The sequence below is a fragment of the Oryza brachyantha genome, chromosome 6, assembly GCF_000231095.2.
Source record: "Oryza brachyantha chromosome 6, ObraRS2, whole genome shotgun sequence".
Lineage (NCBI taxonomy): Eukaryota > Viridiplantae > Streptophyta > Magnoliopsida > Poales > Poaceae > Oryza > Oryza brachyantha.
In genome coordinates, this window is record NC_023168.2 from 13,161,790 (window position 1) to 13,179,890 (window position 18,101).

Here is an 18,101-nt window from a genome sequence, read left to right on the forward strand (position 1 = left end):
GGACCGTCCATACGCAATTTGGATCAAACATTAAACCAGGGCTATTGCAGTCTTGGCCGGCCGGCAACTACGGGAAACGACAATGACAAAGTTAGCTGGCTGAATGCAGAAGAAGCTCAGGCTAATTAAGCATAGGGGTAAAACTACTTCATAGCGGACAGCAGGTCTGTGCGCCATGCTAGTGCTAAGAAGCAGGCTTGGTGTCTCATGGTGATAATGCTGCACCTGTGGCACAGGTTCGACCAGCATGATTTCTCACATGCTGACTTGATGATGGATTCCTTATGCCTCCATTTCCTATTTGAGTTTTTTTTGGTAAAGATGCTTTAACGTACTATTGGTGGTGGTGGAGGAGGGGGTGAGGGGTTTGTGCTTTCGTCATGGGAACGCCGTTCGCGATCGTGCTAGCTGCAACAAAACAATGTGTTTGCTAGTATCCACATGTCTAAAGATGGAACGCCATTGGTGATCATGCTAGTTGGACGGCTAGAGTTTTTCTCGTAAAAAACGTGTGGCTAGGGTTTGAGTATTTAGGATATTGTGTCTCTCTCGCCCCTTGTCCCATATATAAAGAGTTGGTCACTAGGCTGAAAGGCCCATCAGAAATCCTAGTTAGATTCTTATCCAAACTGAGCACATATCGAATCTCCATTGATCTCTCCATTCCAACTCGTTAGATATGTGACCTGTTAGGGTCATGTCTATTGAGCTGTGACCCAAAAACACATTTTCAGTCCATATGTCAATAGCAGTCTCTGGCAGGGCATATTAACGCACCTAATAAACATAAATATCAAATCGGCTGAACCTGTAGCGCAGAGTATACATAGAGAAACAATGTTTACCAGATAATTAGTATACATGGCGTTTTCATTAAAAAAATGTTTTTAAAAAAGGCTAGATGACTGATGTGATAAGGTTTATTAAGAGATAAATTGCACTCGACAAGTAATCTGAAATGTAGGTTACTTGTTTTTTACACAATGAGAACTCTTGTTTAAAATATCACCGGAATATTGGTGATATGGGTTGAATACTAGAGAAACGTTCGATATATGTACCATATCTATGCATCAACTAAAATTTCCTCATGAAAAGGCTGATTATACTACACATTTAAGAGAATACATATGGGCAGAGTATGATCACGCAATATTCTCACCTTACCTTCATTGTCTTCATTATAGCTTTACTTCATGCAGAGATGATGTCACCCTCGTCTTTTCATTTATATTTGTGCTTATATGGAAAAATTCGAATTCCAATATTCAATTTAGAGTTGATTTTTAAGATATTTTATCATAGTTTATTTTACAGCTTTTGTTTTTAGATCGTTAAGAACATGTATATAAAAGTTATATTCTGTTTTGATGGGCATACTTTTGTTCTGAAAACAGTGCAGAGATGGCTTTGTTAGGCTAGTCTCAATGAAAGTTTTATGTAGGTATCGTGCACATTAATTCGGTGACACATCAATGCAAAGGAAAATATTTGCATGATACTATGAGGAGAGAGAGAGAAAATTAGTTTCATGACCATAAAACATTTGGGCACCGCTACCAAGTCCTCAGTAACATAGTGAAACTTGCATTGAGGGGCTTGAGGCATTTTATGCAATCAAACACTCTGTGTGCAATCAAACACTCTCTACATGCAATCAAACTTTCAGTAGTAACTAAATGTTTTAGTTAGCTTTGGAAATGGTACAATAAAACGTTGCGCTGTGAGTAGTTGTTTCATGCATCGTTTCATTGAGTTAGCTGTTTAGAAACCGTGTAGTACTTCAAGAGATTGCAAAGTTGTAATGTGCCTGCAACACAACAGCGTCGACAACACAACCATGTAATGTGCCTACAGCACAAGTAACAAGGTTGTAGTTATCACAAAGTTAAATAGGCCGGTATCCTAGCCTGCCAAACGAACCCTAAAGCCAGAACTCCGATCCTTCATTTCCAACATCATATTGTGAGCACATCCTTATCAGGACAAAGTTCAAATACAACAGTAAGCTAAATTCGAAAGTTCACAATTAAAAAAACTCACCTTACAAAAAGTGGGTAAATTAATATCTTGTTTTAGGTAGATTGTTTACCTAGTTCGGGTTCACACTGAAAGAAGAATTGACGCATTGTCATCTAAAAAACTATAGCTACGCATTCACAATTAGAGATTTGCTCTTGTGGACCAAAAGTACCTTGAGGTACCGGTACCTTACGGTACTAAACCTCAATTCCTATCATTAGATCTAGCTGAGCAGGATGTGTATGATAAACGATTAGAAATGATTTGGTACCATGAGGTACCGGTACCTTGAAGTACTTTTTGTTGGACTGGAGCAAATCTCTCGCAATTAACTCATATAGATATGTGCACATATGGAGTATGGCTCCCCTCTGCTCCAACGTCATGTAATGAAGGTAACACCTAATCCTTTTGGCTCAAAAGAAAGCCTGTCTACTGATTGCTTTCTACATGCTAGCAAATTCGTTACTACGTTAGATCATGAACAAAAACATGTACCTAGATATGATGCTTTGTTTTGGCCATTGGCCAGAAGATTTCTTTGGTCGATCCGGGGACTGTCGATACACAATTTGGATCTTACATTACCAGAGCTACTACAGTCATGGCTGGCCCGCAACTAGGGTAAACTCCAACGACAAAAGTTACTCGGTTTATACAGAAGAAGCTCACGCTAATTAAGCGTAGGGATACAACTATTTTCTAGCGGACGACTCTTTGCACCGTGCTAGCGCTAAGAACTAGGCATGGTGTCTCACGGTGATAATTCTGCATTTGTGGCACAGGCTCCACCAGAACGATTTCTCACTTGATTATGGTCGGATTCCTTATGCCTCCATTTCCTATTTGAGGGCTTTTTTCCGTAAAGATGCTTTATCATACTATTTGTGGTGGTGGTGGGTTGGAGGGGTTGTGTTTTCATCAGGGGAATGTCGCGCTGCAATGCAACAGTGCCTTTGCTAGTATCCACACATCCAAAGATGAAACACCATTCGCGATGATGCTAGTTGGGCGGCTAGGGTTTTGCTCATGAAAAATGTGTGGCTAGGGTTTGGGTGTTTCAGATATTGTGTCTCTCTCACCACTTGCCCCATATACAAAGTGTGGAATACATCTACTGGGGGTATCCGTAGACTATACATATACTTATGGTAGGGGGTTACCGAATAGGAAAGCAATTATATCTGTATCGGATCGGTTAGGTGTTTGGTAATATCCGGATTGCATGCCGCCTATACCGGGCGGCCGGGCACAACCGTATCTATAGGATAAATTCTAGTCTTATTAGATTAGGACTCTACCATATCTTTAAGTCCTACCCCCCACTATATAAGGGCACAGGGGCACCCCTCATGGGGGATGCTCATAGTCCGATCGACTATTCTCTAGTTGATTTGGCCACAATCGAATGCAATCGCCAAGCAGGAGTTGGGCATTATCTCGCTAGCCGAGAGCCTGAAACTGGGTAACCTCGTACCTTCATCCTAACCATCGATCTTTGCGCCTCACTAGCCACCCCATCTATATTGCCGATACAGATCATCGACAATTGACGCGCCAGGTAGGGGTGCTACTCCAAGGTTTTCGACGAGATCAATGGACCCAAACTCGAAGATCATAAAGACAAAATTTGCCCTAGGGCAAACCTTCAAGTTTGTCGACATCAATCTCTTCACCGACCAACATGGTGCGCTCTCCTATGCGGATTTAGATTCATCCGAGTCTGAGAAGGAGGTGTGCTGCTTCATCCCAGACGACTTGACGCTTGTTCAAGACGAGATCCAATCTGGATCTCACTACATGGAGCTGCAGCCTCACGAGTCGACACCTCTGCCACTTGGGATCGAGGACAACACCGAGCCGATTGCTCAAATCGTCGCATCGGACACTTACAGCAGGTCGGGAAGCTTCGTTCCCCATAGAGAGGTCTTCACCATCACTCAGGCAACAACGAACGAGACTGAGCAGAAGTTATATTCCGTTTTGATGGGCATACTTTTGTTCTGAAAATAGTGCAGAGATGGCTTTTTAGGCCAAAGGTATTAAGGTACTTGAAGGTGGATTGGTTCTTTTTTACCGATTGATCTCACCATTTTGTCTGTCTATCTATCTAAATAAATAAAGTATGCTCATTTTCTTGTCGGAATAGAGAACTGAGGTGGCCAGACCGTGATCCCAGATATATAAGTCATCTCGAGTTATTAACTCTTTCCCTGAGCATAGACCATTCTACAACTCTTAAGGACTTGTCCCAAATTTTATTTCCTATTAAACCCTTTCTATTTTAAGCTACCTGTAAGAGCATTTTCAAGAGAATGGGTACAGTTTGACTCTCTAAATCTTAATTTATCCATTTATCTCAAATAAGATTTCATCTCTAAATTGATGTGCATCAGAAATACTCTTAATCCCTACTCCCCAAATCCTAACGGCCGCGAGAATGATGTGTGAGCCCAACATATAGCAATCTTGTCGTGTGGGAGGATATAATTTTCTAGCAAGTCATTGCCAAATCTAGCAATTTGAATGGCTAAACATATACCAACATATACCATTTGAATGGCTAAACATGGCACCTCAATGGCCAAATCTAGTAAGTCATTCTCTCGCTAACAAGATTTCTATGTGTGGGTTACAGGTAGGTGGGACCCACTGGTCGTCCTCCCTTTGCCAAATTTGGAGAGTGTGGATAGAGAGTCTGTTGAGATACACATCAGATTTAGAGTTGCCAAACCTAACATGAATGACTAAATTTAGATTTAGAGAATCAAAATTTAGCGAGCATCTCCAAGAGAATACTCATCTCACTTGTCTTACTAAATTTTAGCAATTGTATGCTAAAATTGTTCTCCAAAAGCCTACCTATTTGACTTGTCATATCAATTGAATGGTTAAACATGGCTCCTCAACAACCAAATCTGGCAAGTCATTCTCCTATTAATAAGATTGTTATCCATGGGTCCCATGTGGGTTGGACTCACCTATCATACTCCCCTTGCTAAATTTAGAGAGTAAGGATGGAGAGTTTGTTCGAGTGCACATCATATTTGGAGTTGCCAAACCTGACATTAATGGCTAAATTTAGATTTAAAAAGTAAAAATTTAGTTATTCTCTTGGAGATGCTAGGACAATTTTTGAACGTAATTGTTAAAATTTGGTATGATAAGCCAAACAGGTAGTTTATTCGAGATGCTTTAATGTATCAATGAGGTACCAATTTCCATTAGCACTAATGTCATACACAACTCGGTAACAACGTACTAGCTGTAGGTTGTTGAGGTTATATATTCATTGATCCATCAATAGCTAGAGGGTACATATTTATTGATCCAATAGTGCTACTGCTAGCTAGTCTCGAAATTAGGAGAAACAATAATCTACCAAACAATAGCTAGAGGTCTAGCGATCAACGAAGAAGGGTAGAATATAAACCAAAACCTATTCAAACCAAGTTAGGGAATTAGAGACATGGGAAGCAAAGATCCATCGTTCAGCTCAAGTGCTGAACACACTTCTAGGGTGTGATTGGTATCCCCCATATCGGCATATGGCTTGGGCCTAGCTGGAGGTGTGCAACCTATTGATGTTTGGTTAACTGTATTATAGCATGTTCCAACTAATACAAAAACGAGAGTCTCGTCTAGCGACACGGAAACGAAATTAGGTTTCATTCCATGTGGGATTGGCTCGCTCGAGCAAAAAAAAGTTGGTTTACGGATACATCTTTTCTCTATGGTGGTTGATGAGTGTCAGAACAAATCAAGTGTCTATGGAGTGACCAAACAACTGCTCTTGGTGATCTAACTTCACAAATACATATAACCAAACAATAACCTTAAGCTGGTGCAGAGAAGGATCTGTTGCCTGTTGGGCCAGGCCACTTGATACAAGCCAGGTTAGAGCTTGGCCAGGCAAACAAATACACCCCAAAAGTTGGTTCACGGATGCATCTTCTCTCTGTGGTGGTTGATGAGTGTCCGAACAAATCAAGTGTCCATGCAGTGAACTAAACAACTGCTCTTGGTGGTCTGACTTCACAAATACATGTAACCAAACAATAATATTAAGCTAGTGCAAAGAAGGCTAGGGTTTGGTCAGACAAACAAACACACTATCCCCTAGTGCTTTCACACACCACCCCTGCCTTGGCAAGGGCATCAGCAGTTTTAGTGTCTCCGCCGTCATTTTTTTTTTTGGGTTTGGCTCGCCTGAACAAAATTACCGGATGACGTTTACCTATCGATATTAGATATAACATTCCATTTATGTGCTAACATGAATTAATACTAGTTAGTTTTACTCTGTGCCCTATGCATCGCATGGGTTGTATGCCTAGCCCTTGGCAATGCACTACTTCTGCAATGCTTCTACTTGTTAAGCTCGCCATGTAGAGCCACTAACATATATACAGCAGCTATTCGCCATGGTGTCATGCAGCTGCCAGCATAGAGCTTGACCTTGGGCCTTAAGGAAGTAATCTTCCTGAGAGCGAGAAGGAAATCATTTCGGTTCAAAGGGACTTTTTTGTGCTTTATCTGATTGCATTTCTTTTCCGCTTTTTATCTCGTGTAGTGGAGCATCGACAGATCTCAGCAAAGCAAAGTTTGCATTGGTCATCCTGTCTTTTCCACTGTGCTCCCCTTAAGCAAGCAAGAAAGCAGAGTTCAGATGCATGGGATGAACTATGAATTATCCACCATTCCATAAAAGGTATTTTTATAAGTTTTTGCGAATATTTTTGTTCTGAAATTATTTTACTAATAGAAAAGGTTAGGCAAAAGATGCAACTAGGGTTGTGATTTGAAAGATATCTAGCATAAACTTTAAGAGATTATACTTCTGAAAATCTATTTTTTTCCAAAATCAAGTTTGGGCTTACATGTAATGAGAGATACAAAACAGTGACCGGCCTTTAACTATCTCCATTTTCTTATTCTTGATATTACAAGCTAGAGACAGTTACGAGTATACCTTGAATATCATTATATATATATATATATATATATATATATATATAATTACAGACACATTAATATCTTACTTTGAAGGCGAACTACAGATTTGATACTACCTTTTTAGCTTTGCAGATTTGGCCCTCTTTTTTAAAAGCGAACCAGCTGATTGACGCTGCTCCGTGAAAGTCATTTAACGGTGTTAAATGTAGGGTGACTTGACCGTTTTACCCTCGATGTTTTAATCCTATTGTTCATAGATTTGATGTTAGTTTGATATATATACTTTCAATTTACAGAAATTTGAACTTAAATTAATGTAATTCAAAATTTGATATTTATTTGATAGATTTGAGGTTAGTTTGATATATATATATAATTCTAAATTCGATAAATTTGAATGGAAATTAATAAACTTTGAAATTTGAATTTTATTTCATAGATTTGAGGTTAATTTGATATATATATAATTTCAAAATCGATAATTTGAACTTAAATTAATAAAATTCGAAATTATAGCTTGTAATTTCAGATTTTATTGATTTGAAATAGCCGAATATAATAGGTGCAATCATTATAGATGATTTTTACAAAATTTTTACAGCATAAGAACGTATTATATCAATTTCAATTTCAAGCTAACTCATTACATTAGCGATTCGCGATTTGGTACCAAAAGGGAATTACTGCATGAAGTTGAACAGGTTCTCGGCGACGCGGAGCGCGACGCGCTGCTCGTCAGGGGGCGTCGGCAGCGCCGCGGCGTCCTCAGCTTCGGCGGGCCAACCGGGGGCTCCGGGTCGTCGGCGGCCTCCGGTAGCAGGAGGCTCGCGGATGGACGCCCCGGGCCGAGCGCGCCAAGAAACGCGAAGGGGCTGCACGACGCTGCCATCGGTGCCACCTCCCCCCACTGCCCGACGCCGCCGCCTCCCCCACAGCGCACCCGCCGGTGCCGCCCACTGCAGCTCGCTCGGTCGCCGCCTCCGACCACGACCTCTGCTCGCTCGACCGCCGCCTCCTCACACGACATGGCTCAGATCTGAGAAAACCCTGAGTTGAGAGAGATGCCAGGGGCAGAATAGTCCATTCATAATTGAAATTTAATTTTTTTTTTATTTTATTTATCCTAAACCTAGCGGCATGCATCAACCAGGTCAGACGGCTGGTTCGGTTTTGGAAAAGAGAGCCAAATTTGCAAAGTTTAAAAAGTAAGATCAGATTCATAATTAGTCTTCAAAGTAGATTCATATATGCAATTGTCCCTAATATATATCAAACACAAACACATTAATCCTGGGGTGGTCGTGGTATATTTGTAAATAAAAAATAATTTATAAATGTAGTAACTATGTAAAATTGAAGCCTAAAAATAAAGTACAATAAAAAAATTAACTTTAAATTTAAAGTTAAAAATTTAAATTTTGGCTTAGAAGTGTAAACAGAATCAAATATAAGAGAATGAGAATTGCTACCAACGTTGTCTTTTCCAGGGTACAAGTTTTCGACTAAAAAAATATGTCCTTTTGAGGAATTTAAGTCTACACAAAACAAAGCCTTTTTCTGTACAACCACAAAATGTACATTAGCAGGCTTATTTTGTCAAACGAAAAATCTTTTTAAATATATCCGCCCAATGAATGTAGCAGTTCTGGTGGGATGCCTCTTTAATACCCTGATCACCTTGTCCTTTACAACCATGTGCACGGTAGGACCAACTGGCCATGCATATGTGTGCGCTTCATTCACGCCTTATTTAGTTGCAAAAAAAATTAGTAAAAGGGTCACGTCGAACGTTTGATCGGACGTTACAAGTGGTTTTTGATACAAATGAAAAAATGAATTTTAGATTCTCTCTGAAAACCGCAAGACAAATCTTTTGAGTTTAATTAATCCGTCATTAGCACATGTGGATTACTATAGCACTTATGGTTAATCATGTACTAAATAGGCTCAAAAGATTCATTTCATGATTTTCCATAACTATGTAGTTAGTTTTAATGTTCATGTATATTTAATGTTTTATTTAAGTGTACAAAGATTTGATGTGATGTTTTTGAAAAAAAATTTTAAGCAAAAACAGGACACGCATATACATTCGTAGGCCTTGTCACTTTGGTCCAAAGGTGGCTGCATAGTACGTAGGTTCCCTTTTTCCCGTCTCTTTTGTTAGCACTACACTACATCACGCACCACTCTGCCCACCAAGTGGCGAAACCAGGCCTGGGGCAATTAGGGTTTGAGCCCCAGGCCTGGTCCAAATATCATTTAAATTATATATGAAATTATCTTATAAATTTTAAAAGTGAATATGATCATACTAGCTCAGCTTTATACTTCACTGTTTTTTGGTTTCGCCCCTGTGCCCACCTATCCATCTATCTAGCTGCTCTGCTCGATCAGCTCCTCTCTCTCTCTCACTCTCACACAACACACTCTTAAGCAGCAAGCAAACCAATCAACTACTCACTCATATCTGGCTAGCTAGCTACGATGCGAGCCCTCGGCGAGAGTTGCTGCTAGCTGCGACCACCACAGCCCCACTCCGGCATCGATGACGACGACGACGGCGGCCTCTTCCGACGAACCGCGCCGCCGCGCTCCGCCGTCGTCGCCCGGGGAGCGACCCTCCACCGCCAGCTGCCAGGTGTGTCGACGGGATGACCCGCCAGAGGCGGAGGAGCACCCGCGGCGGCCCGGGGAGCCCGACTGCAGCTACTACGTCAAGTTCGGGAGCTGCAAGTTTGGGATGAGCTGCGTGTACAACCACCCGGCTCCTCCTCCTCCCAGCAAGCACCACCCGCTGCGCCCCGGGGAGCCGGATTGCCTCCACTACCTAATGTTCGGGAGATGCAAGTACGGGATGGACTGCAAGTTCAACCACCCTCCCGGCCTCACGCCCCTGCAACAGGTACTGTACGTTACGCATATATATACACATGAATTATCTTGTCACGTGTTTAGGAGGATGTTCGGATCTAAGAACTTTTTTTTCTTGTCACATCGGATTTTGGACATTAATTAGGAGTATTAAATATATACCGATAATAAAACTAATTGCATAGATAAATGCTATTTCGTTAGACAAATTTTTTACGCCTAATTAATCCAGGATTTGCAAATATTTACTGTAGCATCACATTCGCTAATTATGGATTAATTAGGCTCAATAAATTCGTCTCGCGAAATAGTCCAGAGTGTGTGGTGGGTTTTATTAATAATCTATATTTAATATTTCTAATTAGTATCCAAACATTCGATGTGACAGGGACTTAAAAAAGTAGGAGGGAAACAAACACCCCCTCAATTGTCTAAGAGCAAGTTCAATAGTATAGCCAACTACTAGCTCTAAGTCCCCTATAGCTAACCTAATAGCCAACTCATACAATAGCAATCTAAAAAATATACCACCATGTCTCACATATCATACACATACATTGGAGTCTGTATTGCAGTTGGCTACAAATTAGTAGTCCACTTCTCTTCTCTCTCCTCTCTTATTTTCTTAAAATATGTTTTATAGTTGGCTTATAGCCTGCTATTATAACTGCTCTAAGAGCATCCACAATATCTTAAAAAATTATTATTATATAATCAATGCTTTTAATCAGCCGTCTTTATATATTACGAGGGTGATCATTATATCATTAATGGCTAAAGTAATACGTAACCACATGGTCTGTCTATAAAAATAAATAGTCTTACGTTCTTTTCTTATTTGAGACCATTTTTTTTATACTGTATACATAATCATTATAGAGTTTGTCACAACTAATAACACATACAGTAAGTCTCACCTACAGAGACTTGGTTCCACTAACGTTGCGACAAATTAAATGGCTAGCTATAATGTTATAGTAACTCGGTAGTTTAGTGATTACATTTACAGTTCAGTGAAATTTTTGTTAAGAAGAAATGGGAAGAAGGGACGGAAGGAGTGTTCTGGACTCGAATCACAAAGAAAGATTTGTAAAAATGTTCATGATTTTTTGGATTTTGTACAAACCCCCATTCGATCCATGCCTTCTGATAGACCAATCTATACATGCAAATTTATGTCATTAGGACTACTCTTTTTCTCACACAAAGTGCTTTTCAGTATTTTTCGGGGAGAACGTGCCAGTGCCACCACAACGAAGGAAAAAGTGAAGCTGAGCATGTAAAGCTGAACAATCTCGGGCTTCCACTTCGTCCTGTAAGTCTATATTTCTTCTTTCCTTGTGGTGATTATTACTTTCCTTCTCTAAAATGTTTTGTTAGGCTAATTGTTTTTAGCAAGGTGCTCTTTTTCTCCTTTGCCATTTTATCTTAACATGTTAATACCATTGATACTACTATTTACTTCAATTTTTTTTTGTTGTTGATGATAGAACCCTGATATGTGTAATTAATCGTGCAGGGGGCAGGATTGTGCTCATACTACATGAATCGGGGAATTTGCAAAGTTGGCACTAACTGCAAGTTTCACCATCCAGATCAAGAACCGGATCATGTGAAGTTGGTCCCTTCACGTCATGACAATCAAGTAACCTTTCAAGCGAACATTTACTCAGTGCTTGACCTTGAAGAATCAAATGAGCTATGTGAAGATGTTAAACAGGTTTGTTCTGCCCGAAATATTGAGGCTTGTTTTTGGTGTGATGCCAGAACCTGAAAGATGTATTCTTAAACAGTACTCCCTCAATATTTAAATGTAAGATACTTTAACTTTTAGACATTAAGTTTAACCATTTATTTTATTCAAAAAAATTAGAAACATCATTCATTTATCTTGTTGTAACTTATACTTACTGGTTATTTAAGCATAATATATATTTTTGAATATTTATACTAATTTTTTGAATAAGACAAATGATCAAACGTCGTGTGCACCAAAACGTCATACATTAAAATATTTGATGGAGAACTTGCTAAATGTTTGGATTGATGCAATCCAATTAAACACAAATTAATACTGCATATTCATCCCAAAATAAATAGTCTTCTAGTTTGGTTCAAATTTAAACTAAAAGGTTCTACCTTTTTTGGCACGTAGGAAGTATAATCCTACCATCCAAAAACACCGATACTAACAATACTTACCTAACATTTTGCACAACCAAAAATATGGTAGGTGCGTAGGGCACTCAACCAAAAACAACCCCATTACTTCTGCTAGGCCATTTCCCTGCAAATCGAATAATCTTGAACTTTAAAAGTCAAATTTGTTAGATTAACTGAAACATGTTTTGAGTAGAAAACATTAGTCAATGCCTTATATGCACATTTAGTGCATAACAATGGTATAAACAGCAATTGGGGGATGACATCCGACAAAAGCGATTTGAGGTAATGTTGCTATAATCCACAGATTGGAAAAGAGGTTTAAAACTTTATTTCCATACATTAATGTGTATAACGAGACATTCTTATGGTTGGCATATGTTTGTTAATTGGGATTTCACGTTTTCAGCCCGCTGAGAGAATCTGTTACACACGGGATCAACTTATCCAACTGAGTGAGGTATATGTTCTTGTTGACTACTAGTTGTAATATGTCTTGCCCAATAACTTATCATTTAAAATTATATTAATGACAATATTTCACTACATGATATCCTTCCACATTGTTTTAAATGTCTAATTATAAGATATAATTATGCAGACGGTCGATGTACCTACGGATCACATCTTGGAACTTATTCACCATATTAATGTAGAACTTGGAGGCGAAGATGAAAGTCGGGTTCCAAATGAAACAAACCATGTGAGAGCTCTTCCCTTCTCGTTCCAGACGCATGAATGGCATGTTCTTGATCTTTGAAGTCTTCTGGAGTATGTCACACTGTTACAGCTACTTTTTTTTAGGTTGTCCTTTGTATTATTGTCGCACATTATTTGCTCCATGCTTCTAAACATACTACTCCCTCCGTTTTTTATTTAACGCCATTAACTTTTGTGCCTATGTTTGACTGATCGGATTTAAAAAAAAAGTTAGGTTTGACTTATATTCCTTTGACCACTTGCTTTAAGCTATTTGTTAGGTTTATAATATATAATACTTAATCTATACATATAAAGAAATATTTTTGCGGTTTTCAACACATTTCATCTACTTGGAATGCTACCTAAGAGCATTATTGTGGGTTTTCACATTGATTACACTACTATGTGTATTATCCTGTTGATGTTTTGGCATGCCTGTTAGGTACAAATCCCATCGTATAAACGCTTTGATAAGATAGACAACCGTGACTGGAGATCACGGTCTATACAAACTCCTGTGGTTGCTAGCCAAGACAAGTTTTGGGACAATATCCATGAAGGAAATGAAGCCTATGCTCTAGGTTGGAAGCAAGAGCAATCAAACAAGCATGACCAATTAAGCACCCACTCTGATTCTAAAGAACAGGTATCTCCAAAATATAGGTTGGCTGATCTTTCTCAGGCATACTACAAGGGCTTGCCTCTTTGGGTCTGGTCAATTTGTTGGTAATTTCAACCTTTACAAATTTTCACTTTATGAAATTTTGGAAGGGTATCAAACTAACCATGAACCTACTATCCATATCCTACCAAAATATGGCATCTTTGGATGATTCTTCTTATAAAAACAGAAGAAATTTGGAAAGGTTCATAACTAAGCATATCTGATGTTACATTTTGTAATGCCAAAATGTGTAAACTTTTGATATGGTTCAAAGTGGAAACAAACTGACAATGACCTTTTTTTATTACTATTTTGTATTTACACTATATGTATGAAATGTGCGCCATGAGAAAGCATTTTGATTGCTTAGTATATTAATTAATAGAGTAGTAATTAATATTTTACAACCATTTAAGTGTGATTACTGGCAAATGACTATTGTTCCATTGTTATTTTACTGTAAACATCAGGTTGGCCCCACCTCAGCTCTTTCTAATGTTGAAGTCCCTTGGTCAATCCGGAGAGGCAATCCAACTGAGAAGCATGGAGTCCAGGAAACAGTGAAAGGGTACTGGTTGATTTGGGGATTTGTCCTTGCTGTTTTATTAATAAGGGTCTTTTCGGTTTGAAGGATTTTTAAAGGAAAAATTGAGGAATTGAACTATTTTCTTTGAAATTTTTATAAAATTTCTATGATCCGAAGAAGCCCTAATAATTAATTTTCCCCACAATTTCATATACACAACGTATAATTGTTGAGCTGCTTTTTTTTGCACTTTTTTTATTTGTTGTTCATTGAACAGTGTACTGAACATATTGACACCAGAGAACTTCGATCATCTGAAGGACCAGTTAATAGTAGCAGGAATCGCCAGAGCCGATATATTAGAGGTTTGATTTGTTACATGTTTTATTTTAGCGTTAATTTTGACTGTTGCTGACTTGCTTTTTCTATGTTCCTTTTTATTCAGGATATTATCAATCTTATATTACAAAAGGTTGTTGCTGAGCCAAACTTCTGTCCGATGTATGCCCAACTCTTCTCTTATATAAATAAACACCTCACAGCATTCCCTCCTGATGGTGAACAAATTACGTTCAAACAAGCACTGTCCAAAAAATTTGAAGAAGCATTTGAAATTGCTCGCACTGCACGGGCTGATATCAACAAAATGACTGGACCAGACCAAGAGATGGAGCGACGTGATAAAGAAAGGCTACTGAAACTTCAAACACTTGGAAATATTCGCCTCATTCGCGATCTGCTGAAGCAAAAAATGGTCACTGATAAGATAGCATATCACATTGTTAAGGTATTCGTTCAACTAACATACAAACCTTCCACTACCAGAAATTTTAATATTAATGACGGATAACAATGTTTTTTGGGTGATACACAGTACATAATGTTTCTAAATTAGCAGCCATGGTTCCTCTTAACAACCAAAGTATTCATTAGATTATTGTTTTTGTGGACCACTCATTGTCCTTCCCACTTCTTTGCATTTTTATTTCCTACATTTGAATCCAAAATAATTAAAAATAGTCCATATTTTCAATAATATAAGGCATATTTTGTTTAGTTAATTTGGACAAGATTTCCAGCAATAGCAACTCTATTATAGCATATACTTTTCGTGACACAAAATTAACGTTATTAGTTTCTCATTCCATAATACTTATGTATGATTATGCCTTTGTATTACATAAATGATATATTATTACAGCAATTATTGTTCAAAATTTTGTTCTAACAAAATAAAATATGTCTTATTTTCTCAATGGAGTGTTTGTTAACCATGAAAATTGAATAATCTGTGAAAACAAACCTGCTGGGTAATATATACATGCAGCAGCATGTCCTATCTTTCGCAATGAGAAGTTCATAATTGTTGCTATAGAACCCTATTGTAACATTATTTGATTCATTTACTACCGTTGCAATAAAAATAGTTGTAATAATGTATTGCACATTTTTTCTATCCATAGCAAAAGAAAATGCCGTTGAGGGAGCTAAACGTCAACGTAATGGCCACAAGTGACAAGTATGGCACCGATTAGTTACTTCTACCAAAATAAACCAAATTAAAGAACAGATCAGATGATTTGGCAAATATGTTTGCAACCATTATTTAGTTCATATATAATAAACCAAATTATTTTTATTATTTATTTAATAAAAAGAATAACCAAATATATGCAATTGATTTCTAGGTTCCATACGTAATACATCCTAAAAATTTTATTGTCTTACTTTGTGCGTTTTATTTAACAATTTTAAAATATATAATTAATAAATTATTACTTTCCTTCATTTTGGTTTTTTATTGATCACATAATTATGCTAGCCAGAATTAATAGGTATAATATTATACATGGTTTGCAATATCGGTTATAGTTTATTTCATAATTATAAATTAGGAATTATTAAATACCAAGTAGTACAAGTCTTTGGTTTCAATTGTTGTATTATCTTAATTTCGTAATTTCATGATTAGGAAATAAATTCTACCTGACTTCCACTCTCTCAATCGAAACCATTTTTGTTCTGTCCCTTTTTTATAGATGGTTATATTCGTTTAATTTTTCATCCATTAACATGATAGTTTATATCTATATCTCCTTATTATATTAGATCTACTGAGTGAAAAAAACTAATGGTGGTGGTGATTGTGAGTCTGCCTTATCCCCAAGGATAATAAGTTATTTGCATATGTGGTTTTTATTAATGTTTTCTTGGGGATGATGTTTAGTTTCAAATTATGTATTTCTCCCTCGTTTTTTCTAATGTACTTGTATTAAAAAAACAGCTAGGAATATTTCCTCCAGGTATTATAGAAAATTCAGTTAAGAATTTATGAAATACAATTCAACACAGCTAGGAATATTTCTTCCAGGTATTATAGAAAAACTAGTCATAACTTTTTTTTTCCATCTAGCTGTATTTTTATCTGTTTTTACTCAACCATTCATGTTATCCTTTGACTTCTTTTTTCAGGCAGTGATGGATTCTGGAAAATTTGTCTTTGAACCAATTGAGAATATTGATTTACTGTATATAATCTTCGAAGGCATTCTGGGTTCAGTTTCAGCAGGAACTGAAGCTGATATTGCTGTCAATGCTATTGTTACTAGCAAGAAATGCTCCATTATTGCAAATGATGTCGAGATCACTGATAAGGGCATCGATAGGCCAAATGAGGAGGCAACATTACGAAAATCTTCTAATGAAATCGCAGAAAACTCGATGGATTTCGCCCATGCAGTATGCAGTCATCTTGGAAATGAAAATAATAAACCGAATAACTCAGAAACATCTGTGAGAATCAGTCATCTTGGAAATGAAAATGATAAGTCGACAAACTCAGAAACATCTGTGAGATTCAATCCAGTAGGATGCGGTATTTCTGAGATCATGGAATTAGTTGTTAGATGCTGGGGCTCAGGAAGGGATCAGTGATGAGCATTTCATTGCTACCCTATTATTTATTAAACCTGAATATAGGGGAATTTTCTTATCCCCAGTACCCCTCAAGGAAGACTTGGTTGGCTAAAAAGGATGTGTTGCAAGCGATGGAATAAGTATTGTATCTTAGTTCAAGTGCCTTAGCTATATTGTCTAATATATAAAAACGGTGTGCTTACTCATTGGACCATTTAAACATGATGTAGAGTGTAATGCTACTTAATTTTATTAATTTGGTGTGTTTATAGGATTTTGTTACAATGCTCCAAACTTGTTTAGACCATCCATTACATGTTAATCCAATGGATAGTATTAGCATTACCTCATTGGAGGTAATAGAACATTAAAAAGGAAAGAGACAATTATGTCAAGCTACTATATAAAGTATTGTGTACAATGTGGTAAGTAAGTGATTTAATAATCACAGTTTCTACATTTTTAAATTTGAATTATATAATACACAAAAGTACTTAATTTTAAATCTAAACTTTGAATACGTAAATATGAGAAATTTAACTTTTATCATCAAAACCCATAGGAAATTTGATAACATATGGCATGAATATTTAGAATATGTAAAAGTTCAAGTGATTATAAAAATAAATAAAATATTTTGAAAGCTGAAAGTACTTTATTTCTCTTGCATGTTTAGAATTTGAGATTTTCAATCCAAATGGATTGTATGGTGGCTTTAACTTTCTTGCATGCATGCATGCTTAAATTAGAAAGAGTAATTATGGCAATTGATAATTTCCTTTTATGTTGTAATTTATTGATTTGAAACAAAATTATATTTTTTTCTGAGAAAGCAAATAAAATTCATGGCTAGGATTTGTTGTTTGCTCTTACCCCTATAGGTAAGAAGGAGCACCTTAAAACAGCCCATGTTTATAAGATGTAGAATTTTAAATCCACATTTGTATGCTTTCAGTGAGATGTCTTGTTATGTACATAAGAGGTACTAGTATAGGAATTGTAGTGTGGGCCTTAGCCCATAGAATAAATAATTTCTAAGAAAATCTCTAAAATAAGAAGTTTTTAAGAAGCACATGCGTTGCCATGGAAATATGAACAAATAAATTCTTATAAGTAGTATTTAATTTTTATTGCTATACTGTGAGCAAAGTTTTTTTAAATTGACAAGAACAATAAACACACTGATATTTTTAAGGTTATGCATATTTAAGTTAAAAGAATTGATATTTTACTTTAATAAATATTGATAAAGAACTTGTGATTGGACAATATGTGTTT

General features: G+C 37.1%; 1 protein-coding gene across 1 annotated transcript; it reads left to right on the plus strand.

The window, feature by feature from the left end:
- Positions 1–9,349: 9,349 nt before the first annotated feature.
- On the plus strand, positions 9,350–17,213 carry LOC102719876 (zinc finger CCCH domain-containing protein 43-like). Its single transcript, XM_015838335.2, is given in 12 exon segments — positions 9,350–9,883; positions 11,072–11,167; positions 11,372–11,572; positions 12,425–12,475; positions 12,617–12,718; positions 13,160–13,363; positions 13,852–13,949; positions 14,185–14,272; positions 14,353–14,694; positions 16,380–16,811; positions 16,813–16,900; positions 16,903–17,213. Coding segments are annotated over 12 exon segments (2,148 nt in total). The 5' UTR covers positions 9,350–9,526; the 3' UTR covers positions 16,992–17,213.
- Positions 17,214–18,101: the final 888 nt, after the last annotated feature.